This window comes from Lichenostomus cassidix, chromosome 7 (assembly GCF_008360975.1).
Source record: "Lichenostomus cassidix isolate B80296 chromosome 7, HeHo_3.0, whole genome shotgun sequence".
NCBI classification, from domain to species: domain Eukaryota; kingdom Metazoa; phylum Chordata; class Aves; order Passeriformes; family Meliphagidae; genus Lichenostomus; species Lichenostomus cassidix.
The window spans coordinates 13,498,992-13,521,843 of NC_139488.1; the positions used below are offsets into that span (position 1 = coordinate 13,498,992).

General features: G+C 36.8%; 1 protein-coding gene across 6 annotated transcripts in view; it reads right to left on the reverse strand.

Moving 5' to 3' along the window:
• Positions 1-34: 34 nt before the first annotated feature.
• The window catches only part of NBEAL1 (neurobeachin like 1), a 79,561-nt gene continuing 56,743 nt past the window's right edge, over positions 35-22,852 (reverse strand). For 4 of the 6 annotated variants that reach the window (XM_085066260.1, XM_085066259.1, XM_085066262.1 and 1 more), the window contains 18 exons: positions 22,500-22,601; positions 21,845-21,940; positions 21,593-21,717; positions 20,237-20,377; positions 20,013-20,143; positions 18,908-19,017; positions 18,199-18,316; positions 17,408-17,505; positions 16,997-17,113; positions 16,408-16,497; positions 15,172-15,281; positions 14,421-14,593; positions 13,893-13,987; positions 11,999-12,115; positions 11,161-11,322; positions 9,937-10,085; positions 9,025-9,254; positions 35-6,585 (listed from right to left, as the gene is read on the reverse strand). In XM_085066260.1, the coding sequence (XP_084922386.1) occupies positions 6,509-6,585; positions 9,025-9,254; positions 9,937-10,085; positions 11,161-11,322; positions 11,999-12,115; positions 13,893-13,987; positions 14,421-14,593; positions 15,172-15,281; positions 16,408-16,497; positions 16,997-17,113; positions 17,408-17,505; positions 18,199-18,316; positions 18,908-19,017; positions 20,013-20,143; positions 20,237-20,377; positions 21,593-21,717; positions 21,845-21,940; positions 22,500-22,601 (2,241 nt within the window). In that variant the 3' untranslated portion in view covers positions 35-6,508. The remainder of the gene's footprint in view (positions 6,586-9,024; positions 9,255-9,936; positions 10,086-11,160; positions 11,323-11,998; positions 12,116-13,892; positions 13,988-14,420; positions 14,594-15,171; positions 15,282-16,407; positions 16,498-16,996; positions 17,114-17,407; positions 17,506-18,198; positions 18,317-18,907; positions 19,018-20,012; positions 20,144-20,236; positions 20,378-21,592; positions 21,718-21,844; positions 21,941-22,499; positions 22,602-22,852) is intronic. The other 2 variants (XM_085066263.1, XM_085066261.1) reach the window with 1 other exon arrangement.

Consider the following 22,852-nt stretch of genomic DNA (forward strand, 5'->3'; position numbering starts at 1 on the left):
AGTTTAATTTTTGTGCTGTTAATAAAGGGAGAAATTACGCATTCAATTACTTTTATTTGCTTCAGACTTATGTTAAATATATACAATGCTAATTATGTACAAAAGTGTGCATGTTAAAAATTTTCAGGTTACAAACTTGCAAATCCTAGAAAAGTGCAAAATTTTAAAACATCTTCCACCATGCTGTACAGGAAAAAAATCCATCATTAGCCAATATACACACTCTTAAAACATATTGATCAAAACAAAGTAAGACATACAGTATACTCTTAAAGCACCCAGAGGGAAAAAGATATTGCACAGAAGACAGACAGCAAGTTCATTACAGTGCCTCAAGGCTCATTTCTGAAAGTAGCTATTTCCAACACTCCTCAGACCTAATATTTAACTCTTTAAGAAGGCATTTTTTGGCATTTAAAAATCCATTTGTAATCACATAATTGCACAATCTGTAAGAATTATCAGAAGATATGGTTTGTTGCTGTAAGGCCTTTGCTTCTACCCCCGATTAGCTTCAGTTAAAATTCATCAGGTAAACTGAGTAGCATCACAGCTTCCATCAAAACACTGACCAAAGGGAGGTAAGTCTCACATGCAGCATTTCTCTGATCTCATATTAAGTTGTTCCTGCAGAATCGGAATACATATTGCAAGTTTTTCTTGAATTCTATTTCCCCCCTCATGGCTTTCTTTAGGAAACAGCTCCCAGCTGCATATGACTAAAGTAGTATTGTCTGGTGCAAGATTTCAGTTTATTTCAAAACTATTTCAAGGCAAAAAATATGGCTCCCTTGAGAGGAAAATACTGACTAGACAGGAAGCTAAATAAACAAGTGGTCTCCAAGTTCAGTTAGATCTATGATATATATGGCTGGATGTTTTATATTCCAATCTCAAAACACCTTAGCAGCTTTAAACCACAATCTATACTGACAATTGTGCTTCTGGGACAGAAGATGTGTGATTGAAATTGTGTTTGTGCTGAGTATAAGCACAGACCTAAACTCTGGAAATACCTACCAAATTTCTTAAGTCCACTGGACAAAACTAGGAAGAACACACACTGAAGGAATTCTATTGAAAGGAAGTGAAGCACCTATTTTATTTAGGCCACTTAGGTAAATAGTAACTAAAAGAAAGACACACCAGTCTTCTACAGATGTACAGCAAAAGGGCGAGTTAAAACTGAATAAAGGATACTTTGGATTAAACACTGCAAGCAGTTCCTCACATATGGGGTGTTCAAGACTGCAGTAAGGTGAGTGGCACTTGACTGAAACTGCAGAGCATGCTATGGTGCCACTCAGAGGCATTTTTACATTCAGGCATCTGATGACTATAATGCTGAAGAAGGGAACAAAAGCATTTTACCAATTTTTAAATTTCTTTTTAATGTAGTAGCTTTTTAGAAAACCGTTGCTTCATTCAAAAGTATGTTTTTAGAAGGGCAATTTAGTAATAATAAGATTGGTTCCTTGGAATGGAAGGAAAGACATCTTCCTAACACTTCAGTTGAGTCTAACACTGGCATACAATGAACCCACATGTATATGACACCATGGAAACTTACTCTCCCCAAAATAAGACTACCAACAAGTGTAATGTTTACAACTGAAACCAACCTAGCTTTTAAGCCAAAAAAACCATAAAAAGGCCTAGAAAGCACTGAAGCACATGTTTGAATTTCCATCCAAATAAATATAACCCTATGCAGTGCTTTCACATAACAGTATTTATTGGATCAGGCCTTAGGTTCACATCAGGATATGTGTTTATTTTATGTGCACACTTATTTAATTCTCTGAAAAGAAAAAAAAATATAATCACAGTACCTCAGTGCTCAGCATTTAACATAGCCAGCAAGGTGCCTTTAACAGTGGAAGACAGGAATGTTTCAGGGGACAATATAGAGCATGTGTCTACAGAGACTCTCAATGTAGGAGCAGAAGGAGGTTGACATCTCTACAATCCCTTCTAGCTCTAAAGCTCCCTACCATTCTATGATCTGTATACAGATACACATTTTCAACTAAATACACGTACATGGTAAAAGCTTTGTGCAGCATTTGGTTCCTTATATTTTCTAATTATTTTGTTAATTAAGATTGGAAAAGATTTGCAAAGGAAACAGGGAGGAGGAAAACATGGTTTAGGGAAGTGAGGTATATGGCTCCCATTGACTAAAGCAGGAGTTAAAAGACCTACCTAATCTGTGCATTACAGATAAAAACAAATTTCTCATTCCTGCAGGACTATTTTAAAGCAGACTGATGTTACCAGTCCCATACAGAATTTTTCCACTGCAGAAACTTAGTTCTTTGTACTCATTTAAAGGACAAAGAAATACAACTTTCAAGAGGATCCTTATAAGATAACCAACTGACTCGGCTATTTAAAGCCTGTCAAGACTTTGATAAACTTGTTTTGTGATAATGTGCATGATCTACGGTACGCCAGAGGGAAAAAAGCTTGTTTATATCAATGTTGCGGATTAGCAAAACAATTGTAATATGGATGTGGGTGAGTTTGAGTTTTTTGGAGGGGAAGTTTTCCTTTTTTTTTTTTTAATCAAACAGGCCTCCTAAAAAACCCCTGATTTCCACAATCTGTATTAACCATCAGGAGAAATGCAGTTACTTTAGGACTGGAATTATTATTGGGTGCTGGTAAGGTACATGGATGATAGAAGACACAGTTTCTAGATATCCAATTATTAAGTAATAGAAAAGTGTATTGATACAAAAAAATTTGCCTAGGTCAGATGCTAACTTGAAGAGCATTTCACGTTTTGTATGCTTGTATAGTACAAAACCAGCAAAGACCAGGTGGGATTCCTCACTATAGGTAAAAATATAACTAAAAGTACTATCAAGAATTATAAGCAAATTGATTGAAAGAAACTTAAACATTTTACTTGAAATAAAGGACAGATGTCTTCTAAATATCCTTTGGTATGCAAGTTCAAAACTGTGCTACAAAGAAATTAATACTGCTAACTACTTGATCTCATTTATATACAGGTATGAAAAGTAGGTCAGTTTTCAGTTTCTTTTACATATATATATTTACACTCCTACTTACTCATCTTCAAAGGTAAACATATCTTAAACTTTGATAAATAATATTAGAGTTGTTCCAAAAATTAAAAATAAGAAGATATCACAAAGAAGACCTTGACAAATTTAGTGCTATGAAACAAATGTCATCTAGGACTTGTTTGTTCTAAACTCCTCATTGATATTCTTTCATCTCAAAACTTTACTTTTTACACTTAAACAAATCTTTGATCAAAGACAAAGGAGAATCTTATTTCACCAGTACCACCTGTAAAACTAAATGGGATCCTAAGCTTTATTGACGTGAAGAAATCAAAGAATTATGAAAGTCATTTCACCAATTCACAGTACACTGCATAACAGGCTGCAATTCAACTGACCTAAACAGCTGATCAGAAAAATTATTTTCTATTTTTAAAACATTATTGTCTACTTTTCATGCTAATAAATGAAACCCAAAAGAAACAACATACCAGCTAATGCTCACATGGCTCTTCTCTTTTATTTAAAGCTGGTTTTACATGAAGGCAAAGTGAAGACCTTCACACCTGCAGAGGTGTTTCCAAAAGGCCCCTGGCAAGGATGCCAAGCATGTCATGCTGTATCCCCCCATCCCCAAGGACCAGATGTAAGATCCAAAGGCCATGGATGTTGCCATTGTACCTGGGGCATAAACCAACTCAGAGCTCTCCTGTCCCCTCCTCATTCTGCTGCTGCTGCTTTGTGATGAGCACAAACTAGCCTTGAGTTTGAGAGTCCAAGAACTGTCCACATTTAAACCTGTCCCAGATATTTGTGAAGATCACCAGTGCTTGTGATGCACTGAAATGATGGTATTCAAATGTCAAAGGTCTTCATCATAAATTATTTCAATTATTGCAACATTATATTTTACTTAAACTGACACACTGTATTCAGTATTCTTTAATATTAAACTACTAAAAATGTTAATTTAACCTTTGTATAAAGACACCTAACCCACAGTAGGATGTTTTCAAACACTTATGCAAACCCCTCTGTGCAAATGACAAGAAGAAAACTGTGCTCTCACCAAACACCACAGAAGACTCATCTCCTCCATTTTTCCACCTGATTCTAATAGCCCAAAACATGATAGTTTCCTGCCCCCTTCTCCTCCAAATAAACACTTAGCCTCGTATATGCATTTAAACACAACATTTATGCATACATGTAAAACCCATCAACTCAATACCCCGACTGAGCTTTTTCCATCTCCCCTAACACAGAAAAATCTCACATTCTGAGCTGAAATACTTCTAAACTACTCTCCTAAGAGTTACCCTGAAGTCCCTTCTTCATGAAATCATAATAAAACATACTTCACATTCTCATGTACAAACTTAATACTTCCACAGTATCCTCAGTATTCTTATTGAATAGGTAACTTATTAAAAATAGTATTTTTCACTTCTCTATAGCTTATTTGAAAATACGGGATGTGGGTTTAATTATTTTTTTTAACATATCTGGAGTATGAAAAAACTCACACCACTCTACTTCTGGCAATTTAATCCTCTCTTGGCAAGTGACTCGGGAAATAATTCTTATTTTCACCTAACTTTCCAGACAATCCAGTCTGTCACAGTGATTAGGCAGAATATTGCAACTATGCATAGACCCACTTGTACACTAATCTGATTTATTATTTCATTTACAGAAGTTAAGAAAAAGCAACACAACTTTCTTTACACAGTACACTAATCAGTCATCAAGAGGGATTTTCTTTTTCCAGTAAAGAGAGTGAGGAGGAGAAATCAGTTTGAAAGAGACTAACATAACTTCTAAAGATTATCATTTAGCAGGGTAAGGAGGTATTATTATTTCTATAGAGTTAATAAATATTGTGCTTAAAGTTAATGAAATGAGATTACACATTATGTTCCTCAGGTAGTTCAACAACTCCCCAACCAGAGGGAATATCGGATAACATTTATGAGAGATACAACACACATTCATTTCAATAAATAAATTAAAAATAACAAGAAAAGCGATGGTAGAGGGAAGAAAGGGGGAGCCAAAAGGGAACATACTAGCTAACAATCACTTACACCTCAGCCTTGTATCTGTACTCCCCTTACCCCATGGGATTTTCTTCTTTTAATACATACATGAATATACATATATACACACACACACACATACATATATACACAAACACACACATCTTCACACTGATCTGAAAACTCATATTTTTCCCTCAGCATCAGGCTTTTCTAACAGTATGGTGTTTATAATTTCAATCAGTAACGTTAGAAAAATGCCAGATTGATAGGAAAATGCACACCCTACTATCATCATGTATTGCCAAATAAACCAAAAGAAGAAAAAAAAAATCAGTAATGGCTTCTCCAAAACATAGTATGCAATTGGATACAGCGCATGTAAGGATCTGATATTATCTTTTACCAGGTATTAAATGCATTTTGAAAATTGATACATCATCTGTTTTCCCCTGCTTATTTTCACAGAAAAAAAAATAATATGGCTAACAACTGCTTTGGTGAACACCAAGCCAAGAAACAAACAGGTGCTATTTTTAATTGAATTGTGCTGCAATGTTGCATAATGATTCTGCAGTGGAAATTTATCTTTTGTTCCCTTACTAATGAAGCAGATCGATCTTTGACCAATATAGATAATGACTTTTCCTCTGTAATTCTACAAGTTAAGTATATAATGGAATTTCTTGGCGTATGTCTTAGGCTACATAACAATATAAATAATTTTCAGCAGCAATATTTCCTACCTCCTTCAGCTCCTTCACCACTTCAACTCCATTGAAGTTATTCATGTCTGTACTTAAAACAATTTCTGATAAAGTAGTGCAACACAGATGTTCCTTGCAGAACAGTCTAAAACTGGAACTACACAAAAGAAGAGAGCAATAGCCATTGACACAAACAAATGGTAATAAACTTCATTAGGCTGAAAAACATATTGAGAAGGTTGTAACTGTCATCTATCCAATTCTGAATCCAACCATTGCAAATGCCAGAATTTTAATTTACCAGGGAATAACAGTGCTGTCAAAGCAAAGCCAAATATCTTGTTTGTTATCAAGGAGCATCTGGCCCTATTCAGCTTTAAATCAAATGCTACTTATCTTAAATTCAATTAGTAATCTTGGGGTTTGGAGACTTGTGGGGGGATTTGTTTTGGTTTTTTTTTTTAGCCCTCCCAAAACACAGTTTTAGCAGCTATTGAGAGAGGGATTTTGCTGTGAACAAGTCAATGCAGTTAAGGAAAAATATGCAAGGAAGCTAACATATGCTTAGTACTATACCTCTACCATAGGTTCTTGTCAACAGACTTAAGAATCAAGGCCCTAATTACATATTTATACATTTAAGGTGACCAAAAGATTAAACGTTTTTCTGGAATCCATGAGAGAAGGTAGAAGCAGCAATCACTTGGAATCTTGAGTGTTATATTCAGTCTCTCCTGATGAAATCTGGCTGAGCCGTTTGCTTGATCCCCACAGCTTTCGGGAAAGCTGACCTGAGCGCATCTGTTTGGAAGTAATTCAGAGAAACAAAAGGAGGGGGAAGGGATAAGGTGGATAAATTAAAAAAGAATTCAGACACTGATTCTGGTGAAATGCAGACACTATAATGTACTGCATAAACAAAACTATACCAACAAAAATTATTTGAAACGAAACTAAAAGTTACACTTAGGGATGATTCTTGGGACTGACAAAAAACAAGACACAAAACACTAACCACAGTCTTCATTGATTTTGAACAGGTAAAGGGGTATTACCCACTAATGTATATTTATATGCTTAACCTACTTCAAATGGCTTAGAAAGAGTGTTTAGGTTGTTATTTTGATAGGAAGGGAAGAGGTGAATGTCAAGCAAAAATGAACCAAATGAGAAGAAAGGACATTTTATTTTAGAGATTTGAAACAGAAATTGCTAGAAGTGGAAAAAAAATAGCCAAGATGCAGGACAGTGATAGCAGAATGAAGGAAAAAGAGAAAGGTTATCTCCTGGTGTCAAATTTATACAGTCTTCCACACATCCTGGATGAAGTGTTCAGAGGAATGTTTAAAGCAGAAGTAATTAATACTGAATATTCCATAAGATAAGACAGATAACAAGCAACCAGAAGCCATATTAAATCCAGCATCTGGTAGGTCTGCAATCTGACAACAATTTCTTAATTACCTAAGTACAAGGTGGATGATTGGCCAGTAGTGATCAGCCTGGCAGCTGATTAGGCTCTGAAATTCCTTGCAGTTCAATAAACAAGATTCATGCCTTAACAAGTTGGAGAACAGTTCCTCACAGTTACTACCACAAATGTAACGTGCTTAAGAGCTGTATCATCACAGCAGCAGTGTTCTAGAAAAGGCACAAGGGCTGACCAGGATTAATACTAACAAGTGATAACTGCCCAGAGTTCTGCAACATCCAAAACAGCTAAGTAATGGTTAAAAATACAAAAATATGTTTCTTCATACTAGACACTGTCAATGCAGAAACACTAAAGGCCAATCTTAATACCAAGCAGCATTTCACTTTTTGCACATAAAAGTAGGTCCATGCTAAGGATCCAATCCTCTGTCCTAAGGATCAATATCACCACTGAAAGCCAGAACTACAACACTGTCTTCTGTATATGGATAAAGTTCTAGTAATTAACACATTCTTTCCAAACTAAAAGTCATTCAACAAATAAGCATACACACACTTTTCAAATATATTGATTGATGCCATTATAGAAAACTAGAAAATCTGGGACATAATGTTGTTCCTTATATGTTTTTGTTTAAAAAAAATCTATTTACATATTAAGCTTGCATATCATCTGAATTATTAACAGAAAATCCTGAAGAAAAAGTAATTGGAAAGCCTCTATAACCATAAAAGGAGTCCAGTCTTTGAAACACCACTTTCTGCATAGTTAGAAAAATAGATGTGATTAAAAAGTGAAAATAAGAGAACAAAAAGCCTTCAGTCTAATGATACACAGAAATTTCAGCCTATAAAAGATCTTTTCTATGGAATAGGAAGCTTAGAAATGATAGTGACTTTAAAACGGCTGTTACAACCATATGTTTAACCACATAATAATCAGCTCTTTGTCAATTCTACAATAGAAAACTGAAAGTCAGTGTAAACCTCCCCTCCAGATCCAGTGCAAAATCAGACTACCATTGTGTGAAGCCTGTTTCCAATATTAAACTATGTGCCTCCTAGCAAAAACATTTTAAAATACTGACAAATGAAGTTGCTCTGTTTTCACATTTAAAATATAAAATTAAATTAATACACACTTTTCTGGCATGTACTAAAGATCATGCAAAAGTGAATCACATTTTCAAATAAATACATAGCAGCACAACAGAGATTGAGTTATAAAGATAAGCAGTTTTAAGTTAACTCAAGTACTTTGAAAGTCATGACAAGAAGTAATTGAAGCAAAAACTGTGTTTTGCACAAGAAAAATTGGGCATATCTATTTGAGAGATGAATGCTCTGTATTTGATATTGCATATGCAGGACCAACAAGTTTATATTCACCATATGGACCATAGAGCATCCTGGGAACCTACAGAAGTGATTCCCTGTGCATTGCCATTACAGACTCGTAAGAGAAAGAAGTAATACCTTTTTCCCCAATGTCAGTCAATGCATATTAAAAGACATCTGACAGAAACCACAAAAAAAATATAAAGAAAGTAGCTTGCTTTCATTTCCAGTTTTCTTCTGGAAAATTATTTCACCAGGTAGAGGCTGACAGCACTATCCCGTTCAGAAAATGTTAGCTATTATGACTTTGCTTATTCAGATGTGAGTGATAAAGTCTGGAAGTTAGTCCAGCTGAGCTTCCCATCTGCGATCCCTATATACCTCTGACTGTTAATGAGAACTTTCAGTAGAGCAGTCTCAAAAGTTATTTGTTTCCCACTGAAAACTGAAACTTGCTCTTAAATTTACCCTGCCAAAGAGGAGACCTCTTGCTCAACTGGAAAGCAGAAATAAGTGAACTTCCCACTGTTCGGTAGAAAAAGTTCTTGATGGTGGGTTTTACCTCTGCTGGCTTGCCAACACCAACGATAATCAACTTGCCGTCCTCCAAGCCAACAAGGATGTGGCTGTACTCTTTGGTGACAGAAATACAATGGATTGGCAGTCTCATGGCTAAGGGGGAGATGCTCAGACTCAGGCTGAAAGGAATAAAAGCCACAGAGAGAAAGTACATCATGTATTTACTAGCACATACTGCAAAGAATCACATGCAGGTGAAATTGCTGTCCACAGGATGCACTATAAGACACAGTTTCTCAAGGATATAATTTGCAATTTCAATCACTGTAAACTCCTACAGAACAATCTAATTGTATCCCAAAATAGAGCTTCAACAATAAGAACAGGTGTGGACGGGCAAGTCAGTAAGCTATTTTCACTGAAGAACAGTGACGTTAGTCCCAGAGCTGCCCAAGGGACAAACATCACTCTCATTCTGAGTAGGAGAAGTTTAGCTCTACAGAGCTAAGCAGTAAGTGGAGCTTAAAACTCAGTGCAGAACTACATGAGGCTTGATCCTGCAGTTGCCGAGCTCCCTGTGACTAATCAGGGGACAAGCACGGTTTGCAAACTGACAGCTCCTCCAGTCAGATCTATGTGTTTAATTGGGATAAATGTCTGGGAAGAAAGATCTGTTACAACCTCTCATTTTATTTTTCTCCCTATCTCAGTTCCCCCAAACCAATTTTTTTGGGGAACACAGAAAAAGCAACAGCCTATACCTATAGCTATTACCTACATCACCAAGCAAAGTTCACATTACACAGCCATTTCTCAAAAAGCCCTTTCATTCCTATCTCAATAATAATGGTGGTACATTACCTGTAGAGATCCCGTATGGAAAGAAATCCCTGTAAGCTGCCCATCACAATATACTCGCCAGTGACACACATATCTGACACTTCCTCCTTCAGAGTCTCAGAACCCAGGTATTTCCCGTTGACAGAATAGAGATGTAATGCATTCTTATCCTGAAGAGATCAAAAATAAGTATGTCACAGAGGAATGATAGGTAAAAGCGTGTAGTACTTGTACCTTCAGCTCATTAACAGGTGCTAACTTGGCAACAACCCACAGAGGATAATGCTGACAACAGTCTCCTTGTTGAATGATACAAGAGTAGTGAGCCTATACTAAATGTGTATGGATGCAAGGACCTGTATGGACGTTTTTGAAGATACCTCTAGATGTAACATTGTAGCATCTTACCTACTCCATTTAATCAATTCCAAATTTCCTGGAAACATCTATGGATTTAATAGACAGGTCCCTATTTTATAAGAATTTTTGTTAAGGAAGAAGAAAGCAAAACAGCATTCATCTTCAGCCTTGTTACCAACCCTCCTTCCCTCCTTTCCCCTCCCAAACTGAAAAGCAGAAGGAAACAAGCATATTCCAGAGAGCTAGATCCAGACTCATTTTCTGGACAAGACAAAGACTTCTTGATGGGTTATAGACATAACTAACAAAACCATCTTACATTCTTCCAGCCTGACAATACTTTGGATCTCTTCTCTCCCCATCTCCTAATGTAGCTAGTATGCCTACCTCAAAAAAATTTGTATTCCAAGAGATTTCCCATATTTAAAGAAATCTCAACAGCTCTACCATTATTAAAGCAACTACATAGCTCCTCAACAGACAACCTTATAGCCATGTCTCCAATCCCAAACTAAGAAACAGTGCAAACACTGAGTATCTTGCACCCAGAACTTACTGCTCCCCTTATAAGCCTCTGTTTCTGTGAACAGTGGAACTTGTTTCCCAGTCCAAAGCATCTCTCCCACGAAGATTCATTATCATATGCTTAAGCATCTTCCTTGCAGGTGTTTGGTGATTTTCATGAAACTCACCGGAGCACAATATGCCTGTCATTTACCCTTTAACCAAATTTCACTCAAATTGGCTAGCAAAATTTAAAAAATATGGAAACTTACACTGCATGCTCAAAAATCCTCATTACTTCAAGAAATAAGATGAAGTTAGATATATTTATTATTAAAATCCTCAGTGACAGGAACAGATATTTTCCACAAACTTAAGTACCTTAAGAGTAGTCTTTCCTTCCACACTGGTGTGGACAACGATATGGCCTTCCCAGGACACAGCCAGATTGGGAACAGTCAGCAGGAGAGAACTCTCACAAGGTGGCCGCAGAGTCCTCACATACTGACCTTTCCGAATAGTGCGGACAATAACAGTGCCATCCTGCAGCAACCAAATTTAGGGAAGTTGATATTCAGCAGGTAAGTTATCATGACACTCAGTATTTACATACAGAGGATATAGGGAATACTTTGCAAGCACTTAAATCCTTAATGGGAGACAAGGACCCAGGGAGCATTAGGAACTCTGCACAAAGAAGCCTTCCCCTCAAGACCATGTACTATAGGCATATGAAAAAACAAATGCAAGTAGGGCAAGAGGGATGATAGGCAGCAAATCAGCCATTTCATAGGTCACATTTATGAGTAGGCATCATGTGGAGTACAAAGCCAGAGTTCAGCAGCCTGCCAGTGTAGTACAGTAAGGCAGACCATAAGCAAGTGGCACAGAACCTTCAGGGTTAACAGAGCAGGGAAGAAAGTCAAGAAAGTGTTGCAATGAGAAGCTAAAAATCTCCACGAAAGTCCATGTATATTAAAGCTCATCTGTGCAGAATAACACCACATGGTAGGTGAGGCCTATGCTCTGCACAGCAGTTTGAGACAGTCTGATTTAAGCAGGCAGCAAAGGAGATGGCACATATCTTCTCGATATGCAAGGCTGCAGTAAAAGATTGTGAAATAGTGACTTATTTGTATTAATCAACTTCAAACTCATTCCATGGTTTGACTTCAGTTGTGAAGAGGCAAAAAAAAGAGAAAAGAAGGAAAATGCTTACCCTGGATCCTGACACTGCCATATCCAGTTCAGTACTGATGCCAACACTTGAAACTTCGTCAGTGTGCCCATAAAGGATCTGTAATGGCTTAGGTGCCAGGCCTACAGGCACTCCTCCCTGAGAGTAACAAAAAGTGCAATGACACATTCTCTTGCAGGTATCTTCAGTACCGGTTGTGTAAGGTGTGTATTTGACAGAGGCCAAAGCCAAAGCCAAAACTCACCACTCCAATATCAATGCATTGCCTTTTATGTCAGCACCTTACTTACTGAAATCACAAGAATGAATGAAAATGTAGTTACTGTGTGGGTGTCACAATATTACTTAGCTAACTCCTTCCTATTCCTGCAGCTGTCCAGGACCTGTATGCAGTCCGAACAGGAATTGTTCACATACCCCATCTACACACTTGCTCTTTACTTGTGTGCCTGGGCTTGTCCAGCTCTTACAGCTTACCCTGGAATCAAGCACTATCTTCACAATCAAACTTAAAGAAGCTAAAAGCTATTTTACTTAAAATAACAGCAAGTCTTTCAATTTTCTAAGGAAAAGGAAGAAAACAGTACTTCTCAGTGACTACCAGCAGTATCATACGCAAAGGAAATCCTGCAACAATGGTCATTAAAAATAGCAATGCTCCCACACAGCTGCAGGGTATCACAGCTTTGTTCCAGGGAGTGTCCTGTCAGCATGTTCTCAAACCAGTTCTAAAGAAAGAACGGTGCTTTAAGAGAAGGTACAGTCAACAGTTCTGCAGAGAACTGTTTATTTTCATTTCTGTGATAAAAAATTGACTGCCAACCAGACCCTGAAAGTCTGAAGCATGCAGGAATACAGAACAAGTGTCAAAATACAGAAGGTGTCAGTGCAGAGAAGACAAGTGGAATGGAAATGCCAGAATGCAGTCCATTGCTGCCACTTTGTAAAGACCAATACAAAACTCTCACAAGAAACATTTACTATGCATAAAATATCATTTATATATCTATTGATAAAAATACATTGAAAATCTTAAGAAAAAGCACTTCTAAGAAAATATACATTCCAGAGGATGACTTAACTAACAATGAAAAGAAACAAACTAAAAATTGTCCAACATTTATCCCCATTTGGGACAAAAAAGAACTCATACGAGCACTAAGGTCTTACTTTTTTTGACCATGTACTGATACTACAAAGTAATTCTTGACAGAATTATAAATACTCGCACCACAAACACACCTTCCACAAAAGCACATGCAGTTATGCACCACTCTACTGCTTTAATGGGCTGACTTTAGTTCCATGATACAAACAAGGTGACTTGACCAAGTCTACCATGCAAAACATGACAGTTTCGCCCAGCAATTAATCCTATTTGTATGTTTGAAATGCAGCAATTAGAAATGAGCATTTTAAATGCATAATGATGGAAACAACTTCACATTTTGAGTGTGAGTACACACATGGATCACACAACCACTTTCACTGTGTGAAAGCATAAGGCTAATATTAAAGAATTCTCAAATGCCAGCGCAATGCAGACAATAGACACTGCTGTCTTTGCTAACCACCACTGTAGTCATTAGTAAGCCCCACAGAGAAAAGGCTGTGCTAAAATGCAACTACTAGGAGTGAACAACTGCTTAGAAATGTGAAATTCTTACTTCCCTACCCTGAAAATAATCTATGAAATCCTTAAAAGCCTCTAAAATAGTGCACTTGAGCTATACAGTAACTAACATGTACAGTATTTCAGAGAAGACAATGTAAGTAAAATTACTCAGCTAATCGATTTTAGTGCACTATCTTCCCTACCAACCTGAAAGAAAAAAATCAATAAAATATAATACCAAAAGAGAGAAGTACAAAAATACATTCAGAAGCTGCCTCTGAGTATGCCTAAATAACCCACCTGCTGAACTATTTGCCATATCATACAGGTAGTATCTCTGGAGCCTGATATTAAATGAATTCCACAGTGGTCTATTGCCAAGCAGGTCACAATATCTAGATAAAGAAAAAAGTTGTCACATCAGTAATTAAGACTAATTTCCTACTGACTGACAATGTGGATACAATTTTTCAACATTGCATCTTGATTTGCAGCCAGCATGACACACTCCACTGTAATAAGGGCTGATGACACTATTAAACAGTGAAATCATTATACAGCCAAGTGTACCTATCTGACTTATTCAGCTTTGCTACCTAAAAATAGCAGGCAAGCTTTACTTTGGAACCACATCAAACCACCACTCCAATGACTAAAAAGCCATGCTCAAGTACTTATGTATAATCACAGTTATTTATTCTGTTCTTATGGTGCCATTCATTTACAACTGCTATACCTGTGGGCCAGCATGAACTGGCTTTATTCTGCGAACACCACATAACAAGGTACATCCATAAACCCTTTCCATTTCCCACCAGAGTTACTGACCCATGTGCCTGATGTGCTGTCCCATCAGTTTGCCTTTCGTGAGGGATGTCACTCGGATGCTGTTGTCCCAGTGGCCACCACTGAAGAGCAGCTTTGCATCATGGGACACTGCAAACAACTTGGAGGTGATCTCCAGCCCTGGGGCAAAAGGCCCACTCATGTTGCGTTGTGTTCTGCAGGCAAATGACAGCAGTTAAGAGTAACCTTAGCTCAAATCCATGTATTTTGTACTTCCTCTGTCTTTAAAAATGAGTAAAAAATTCTATCTATAGAAGAGGCTATATCCACAGAAAAACTTTTTCTGCCACCAGGGACTGGAAGCAAGATTTTGTCTTAGATCTTTCAGCCTTTTACACAATTGGATAACTCAGGTCCCTACTAGGCATTTTAACATTAAAGGCAAAAAGGAATATTCTAAAAACAAAAAACCCAAACCCACCACATGCACCTATATGTATTACTATAGCATAAGAAAGTATGATGACTGCCTATTCCAGATTCCAAGGTGAGTATTTATGATTGATAATTAGAAAAAAATTAGAAGTAGCTCTAAGAATGGAGCTGGTAATGCCACTTACACAACTCTACTGGAATGCTATCACAGATTAGAGGTAGTATTAGTGAACATCAGAAGATGCACTCTAAGTGAAAATGCAGGCAATGAATACAGCACAATCCACTGATTTTGAACAATTACTATATTTCATTATTCTAGATGCATTCATCTGCACCCCTCCTCAAATTTGCTTACTTGGGATTTGTCACTGTTGTATCTTTGATGAATGTAAAATAGTTGGAAATATTTTTGTCATAAGGCAGCCAACCATGGGTTCCAATAACGCAGTTCAGACTTGTTGTTACCTAAAAAAGTTTGATGAAAAAGCTGATGAAATCCAGAGGTGTACTTTCTGCTTGCCTTCATGCTAATGGAGCTTGAATAAAATCCAGCAGAGGCTTCTTGAAAATTTACCACAATTGAAAAAGCACATGCACTTCTCCCCAAAGAAATCAATAAAAAAATCTTGCTCAGATGAGTTAATCCACATGTGGTACATAGAACCATATTAGAATAGTCTATGCCCTACGTAGGTCAGAGAAGTTGGGGTAGGAAGGAAGTTTCCCACCCAACCAACCCCTCTCAAACATTTAATTACAAGTCAGTAATTTAGTTTAAGTTGCTGCTTCTTCTATTCTCTGAATACTAATTGTTAATAGTAAACATACCAACATAGGAAGTTTAAAAAATATTGTGCTACAGTTCCATTTCTGAGGAAGTTAAAAAGGAATCTAAATAGTCAAGGTTATTTTCATCAGATATTTATGAAAAACACAAAGAGACTTTTAGATGTGTCCAAATAGCATATCAATGTTACCACATTAAGCCAAGACAATAATTCCAACCTACAAAGTAGGAATATTGGAAAATAGTATTTTTTCCTGCAGAGCTATTTTTGCACTGGGGCCAATATCTAGGCCATATATACAGATGTAAATACAAAATCACTGTCCTCCTTTCATTATTTGGTATCTGCCATATTGCAAGAACATGTGTTAGTGCAAAAGTTAGTTTTAGGAACAGTGCAGGCCTTTGTACTGTGCATGCACCCCACATGGTATAGTTTAATATACGGGTCAGAAAGCAATGATAAACATAATGACACGATTAATAATTAAATCCTGTAATTTTAAATCTGGGCAACATTACATTAGCAAATTGGTTGCTGCAGGGAAGTTGATCAAGCGGCAACTTACAATATGCCTCACTATAATTTACAGCCATGTCTCATCAGCTCTTAAATGCCATTCAACAAATCAGCCTAGCTTCTCCTCAGAAGACAAATATTTAACTTATAACTGACATTCATAATAGGTTAAAGGAACACATTTGAAGAACTGTGAAGAAATATTTCTTTACAAGCTGTATGAAGAAAAATACACCCATTTGACTGTCTGCATTTTAAGAACAGTATTGACACATGCAACTCACCAAGATCTCTGGGCTTCCCTGAGAAATAAAGGAACGTGACTGATTCCTGGGGACAACAGCTTTGACAATGGGCACACCATCACTAATTCCCTAAGAGAAAGGACATGGTTTTGATCTGATTATATCCAAGAGCTAAAGGACAAATCTAGAACCTGCAAAGAGCAAGATCCAGAGCCTCTGGAATCAGTGTCAGACCTGAAGAGCACTCTGAGGCATTGGCACACACACACTCAGCTTGTGCAAGGAAGCTTCATCACAAACACTGGAAATGTTTGTGATGGCCGCCAATCAGTGAGTTTAACTACCAAGTTCAGTGAGTCCTCAGACACCACCAGTCAGGATTTTAGCTTTCTTGGTGTGCTGACTAATTTAATATTCAAACAACACCCACACAAGCAGCCAGCAGATCATGGGATTCAACCTCTATGAAGCCAACTAAAAAGACCAAGCTCATTTAATACACATTGCATTGTAAAATATTTTCTTTAAATAAGAAGCAAGTATATTTTCATCTAGGTTGTGACCTTTTGTTTTGAGTACATCAGAAGTTTCACATTAGACTTCAAACAATTTCAAGCAACACATCTACCTCTATGAAGAATGACTTCAGCTCAGTGAGGTGTTGGAAGAGATTCAGAGTAGAGGTATCACTTTTAGTTAGTCTTTGCACTACCTCTTCTGCTGACAGCCTTTGTGGATGGGGCTCCTAGGAGGCAATATTTGAAGGAGTAACAAATTAGACTAGTTTATCAATTTGTTAAATAAGTACGATTTACTCAGAATCTTAATGGGAAAACAGTCTTACATACCCTTCTTACATAGCCCTTCTTGAAGTAAATTAATTTATTTTGAAAATGGGTTCTTTGGTAACGTGGCAAAGATTTGACATTGCTAAAATACAAACCATTACCTTACAAACCATTACTTTTTTCAGAAGCCCTTGTAATTCAGTTGTATTTAACCACAAAGGTCTGGTCGAGAGGGAGCAAAAAAATATTACCTTTAACAGCTGACAGGGAGTTTGCCCAAAGTTGTTTATCATCCCTTCTAAAGCTTTCCTTTCTTTCTCATCTGTTAAAGCATCCAAATCCACAGCCCCTGGATCACAACCAGAATGATGAAGAGTATAAAGGAAAAAAAAACAAAAAAAAAGAGAACACAATCCAAGCACCACTAGGGTCAACTGATGTTGCAAAACCTAATTTAATTGCAGCATTATGACCCTTTACCCCCAGAAAAGCCCCCAAACAATGCCTCCATTTAAAATACAATCTCAAAACTACACTCTGCATGTGAAATTTTAAGTGTATCTTGAAAACTCCACTCTGCATGTGAAATTTTCAGTGTATTTGTCAGGGCAAGAATTGCAGGCTTTTGTCTTATCAAATGAATTCACGCAAGCAACAAGTAGCACGCAAAAACTGTCCAAAATTTAGCTTTGAAATTAACAGATTAACATTTGTCTCTAATATTAGTTGTTTTTAAGCCATGTGCCTGAACTCTAAACCACAAAAAATCTATTCCCACAAATGCTTTTAAGCAAGCAAATAAAGTGACAAGAAAACCCAATAACTTTTAGGAAAAAAACCACAAGAAACTGGAACAGCTCTCCTTTAAAAAAAAAGACTGTTTTTCTGATGATCTGGCAAGGTTTGGTGCCATATTTTATCTATAAATCTGCTCTCTTACCATATGCTACTGCATGTTATGCTCACAAATGAAGTGTCATCTGCCTAATAATGAAAACTCACAAATCTGATGACAATGACAAGAGAACATACTGGTTTGTACCTTCGTAAGTACAATAATAGAACACATTAAGCGCCTCCACTGCAGCTGGTCCCCTCTGCTTGTAGCCAAAAATCAAATCTATCCATTCATGAAGATGAGCAGAAACATACTCAGATTCCTAGAAGGAAAAAAATGCTCTTGTAAGAATAAGAGAAGTACTCCTCCCACCTTGAAGTTTTTACTATTGTCTGTGGAAAAGATTCAATTCCTAAACTAAGAGTATCCACAGGTTAGGTATTTATCAATCCATAGGGCAGAAGCATAAGAAAGGGTACAAGCATAAAAACACCCTTGTGTTACGGGCAGTAACTGATAGGTAAGAGGGAAGATCAATACAGTGACACAACAGATCTGCACCACTGAAATGCAATTGTGCAAGGGAAGGCAACCTGCCAGCTCCCTAATACCATACAGAATAATTTTTAAATAGCAAGGGAAGCCTACTCACTTCACTCTGCATTTTACCTCCTAGGACAGCAAATGCCCAAATCATTAGTGCCTAAAATACCCAAGAGATTAAATGCTCTTTTCAACATTTTATCAATGTGCACAGAGCTTTTAACTGCAAGTTCTAATGGTACTTGTAATGTCAAATACAACCACAACTCTAGTTTGAATGTCATCCCACTTGTTTTACATTTAAGCCACAGTAACAATGTGCAGGTGTACTTTCTTTATGGTTATGTCACACATACAAACAACATCTTACCAGAGCCTTCCTATGTTTATAAATGAAATCTTCTGGAGAATGGGCCCACTTAGGCAGAACAACATCATTTACCATCTCTTTGGACATTTGAAGCTGGCCTAAGTTAAAACCTAGTGAATAATTCAGAAAAGTTAAGGAGTTGCTATACAGTATTTCAAGTATCTTTATTTCTCAATAAAGAGTAAAAATCATCCTTTTCTCCATGCAAGAGAAGAATATTGAAAAATTCTTCATGTAAATCTCCAATAACACTACCACTGACAAAAGACACTAAGTTCTGTTCTGCGTGTTCAAAATTTTAAATGATAAAGGATAAAAATTATCCAAAACATTTACATTATTTTGAAGCTGAAGTCGCAACCATAATAGTATTAATCTTTTACACATCCATCTGTAAACACATCTGCATTTGCTTTACCAGGATTAAGAGTCTGAAAGAGTTCAATAAGGTTATTCCTAAGAAGGGAGTTACTTAGAGCTTTAAACAGTTGTAAAATCAAGCCTTTAAAGTCTTAAATCTTACCAGCTATCACTGAAACAACTCTATATACTTAAAAGGCTTGAAAGTGGGACTTGGGGATTTCCGGTTTTTCTAATTTAGAACTCTAGTAGGTTGTAGCAGCACCAACATACAAATACATTTTCAAATTGCACAAAAGTGGAGAAACAAATCACTAAACAATAAATGTGAATTAAAAAATGTCTAGGAGTCTCATGCCAGAATGCAGGATGCTGTCTTTTCAATCACCATTATAGCAATTATAATTAATAACTATTAACTTTTGCTAAGTATTTAATCAGTATTAACTATTATTAATTTTTTCAAACATCCAAATAAGCATCTCTGATACTTTCCATTGGGTAGACAATTATTTTTAGCCATCCTTAAGCCCATAGCCTGAATTTTAAACAATGTTTAGACTGCTGCTTAACACAACTGATATCTTCACTAAATAGTTTGAAGCCAACCGGATGATTAATGCCTACATGCGCACCATAAACTTTGTAACAAGTATTCCTTAGCATTCACAAATTGTTGTAAAAATTATTTTCTGAAGAATACAAAAACAGTTTTCTGTCAGAATATTCTTAGCAGTCAGTTTACCATTTTGATTCTCCAAGAATTCTGGAAAGTAGAAGAACTCTGGGATAAGTTCCTTGACATCATTGGGGTTGTCCATGAGTGCCTGCCAGGTAGCAGGAATAGAGTGGAACTGTCTGTCAGCACAGTCAAATCTGTGGATCAGAAACTCAGGTTAGACTTTGATAATTCCCTCAGTAAAATGACAAGGAAGAAATAGGAAGAGGCTGCTTATTTGCTCAGTATACCTGCCACTCTGAAGCTGGATATGAAGTGTTGTGAAAGGCTCTACCCGAATGAGGTAATGCATGACACCAGCAGCATTGGAGTAATGTGTCCCATAGTGAAATTTGTCAATCATCCCAAGAGGATCCTCAAAATTCTCGTATCTAAAACAAGAAACCTTTATAAATACAAATGAACATTATAGCTGATTTACATGTGGATGATGCTTATTCCAGACAAAGATTCAAAAGAAATGATGGCAGCAATCTGTAAGAGAAAAATACATTGAGTTCTATCAAACATGAAGATTCCAAATCTTACTTAGAAAGTCCCTAAGCAAAAGACTGTTGAAAAATAGAAATGTACACCAGATGAAGCCTTTGCATGCCTGTTATACTCTTCCTTAGGCATTTGGTATCAGCTGTCAGAAACCAGACACAGGGCTGACAGGACTGATGATTTTACACAACACCCCACATCACTAAACTGAATATTTACTATTGAAGTAAATTATTGTTGTGATGGTTTCCTGCAATATTTAAGAAATGTGTGCGCGACTGTGTCAGGATGCAGAATAGAGATCTGTATCACACTCATGCCCATTTCCTTTTCTGCTGGCAAGCTCACTCTACCATGACACCATCTGGCTGATATATTCCCCAGCTTCACAAGGCCAGTAAGAGAAATTCTAGTTAAACATACTCCTAGAGAACCAATTTCATTACAGTCAGGACAGAGCCTAATCATTCAACAAAAATTCTCCATGTTCCAGGTCTTCACAAGATTTTGGAAGATACCTGACTACAATCTGGTGTGACAGCACACTCACTCCCCACACTAGCAAAAAAGGAAAGATCACTACACTGCTGTGTGGGTGTAAGTACCTGTCATTCACACCTTCAGAGAATTTGCTGAAAGTCATTGAGATGTATTTTATTTTGATGATAATAATCTATGCTTGAAAAAAAGAGGGAGCACAGACTTAGGATCAATCCCCTCTTAGCACGGGCTGCTCAACTCATCGGTATGATTTCACATTCCTTATCTTGAACCAGACATTGCACACATCATGTCTTTTCAAGCTGCTGGGCCATTAAATTGTTTCTACAGCCTTTCAGCTTTTCACTTCCACAGCTGAGAAACAACTGAAAATTTACAACAGTTAAGTTTTGTCCTTTCACTGCCATATAACTGAATGCCACATAATATAGTCTGAATGCAGTAGGAATAACAAATCAACCACCTTTGCAAATGCATCTGTTATGTTACAAAACCAGCTTTAAAAATTTCACTGTCACAACTTTTTTTTTTTTTAATGTGTTTTTAGCCTGAAGGCTCAGAAAAGATAGAGAAATATAATCAAGTGTTCAAATACTTACTTCTCTTTCACAGTCTTAGCATTCTTCTCATTTACCACACCTATAGGTTTGGACAGGTCCCTATACACTGCAGGATTATTCAGGTCCAGTTCTTCTGAGGTGTAATCTCGTAAAATCCAGGGAAACTGGGGGAAAAAAACCAAACAACAAAAAAAAAGGGTCAAGCATCCCATAGGGATTAAAAATACATCTTTCAAAACAGAAAAAACACATACTTTCATCAAAAAATTAAAAATTAACTTTTATAATTACCACAGGATATTGAGCAAGGTCATTGTAAGTTCGTCCTGCCATGGTGTTCAGCTGAATAAGGTAGTCAAAGTTGGATATTTCTCTATTCACCCATTTCTGAAAGACAAAGAAAGACAAGATAGCATTCACTATATCAAAGATACAATTATTGCAAAATACACGTCTTGTCAGTATCTATCTGCCAGAGGATAGCTTTGGCAAGTAAAAAGCACAAGACCAAAAAAATTGTATGAAAGCCCAGATTCAATTACCCATAATAAAATTTATTTTCCCTTTGATTCAGTGATTATGCTATCCATATTTCATTGCAATCAGGTCCTGATTGATGACAGTACTGTTTCAAATACAGAGCAACAGAAAATTAGCAGCCTCGGTAAAAAGGAAAGAAAAATAGAAATAAAAGAAACAAGAAGGCAAGTTAACAGGTACTGATAAAAAGAGGAACAGAACTTTGAAATCCATTAAAGTACTGAGATCGAAATTTATTTATAAATTATTCTCCCATTGGTTAACTGTACAAGAACTTGTAAACCAAATTGTCTGTGCACCTTTGCTCCATTGTTATATTCTAAACAACAAACAGACACAGCTGTGTTCAGAAGGGCTCAGTATTTGTCTGTAGAGTGATGAGGATGTGTCATTACAGATCTCATACCTGCATCAAACCTGATGCTTTGAAAAGTTCCTGTGGAGATCTGGTCCCAGAAATGTTTGGAGAACGCAGTGACAATATCCGACTATAGACTTTGTTTCGTACCTGTTAGAAAGCAGCACTAATAAAACAATATTCTGGAGACAGAAGCTGACAATTAAGCAACTTATCTGCTAATTAAAATGTGAAATATATAGGACAGTTACACTTTCAAGCACTTCGATGTCCTGTTGTTTAAAACGTTTGGGCATGGATGGATGTGACATCCTTCACATCAAAACCAAACCACACAATATTTTCTAAGAGCTGTTCATAAGCTCACCTACTAGTATGTAACTCACCCTAAGTTCTGAATG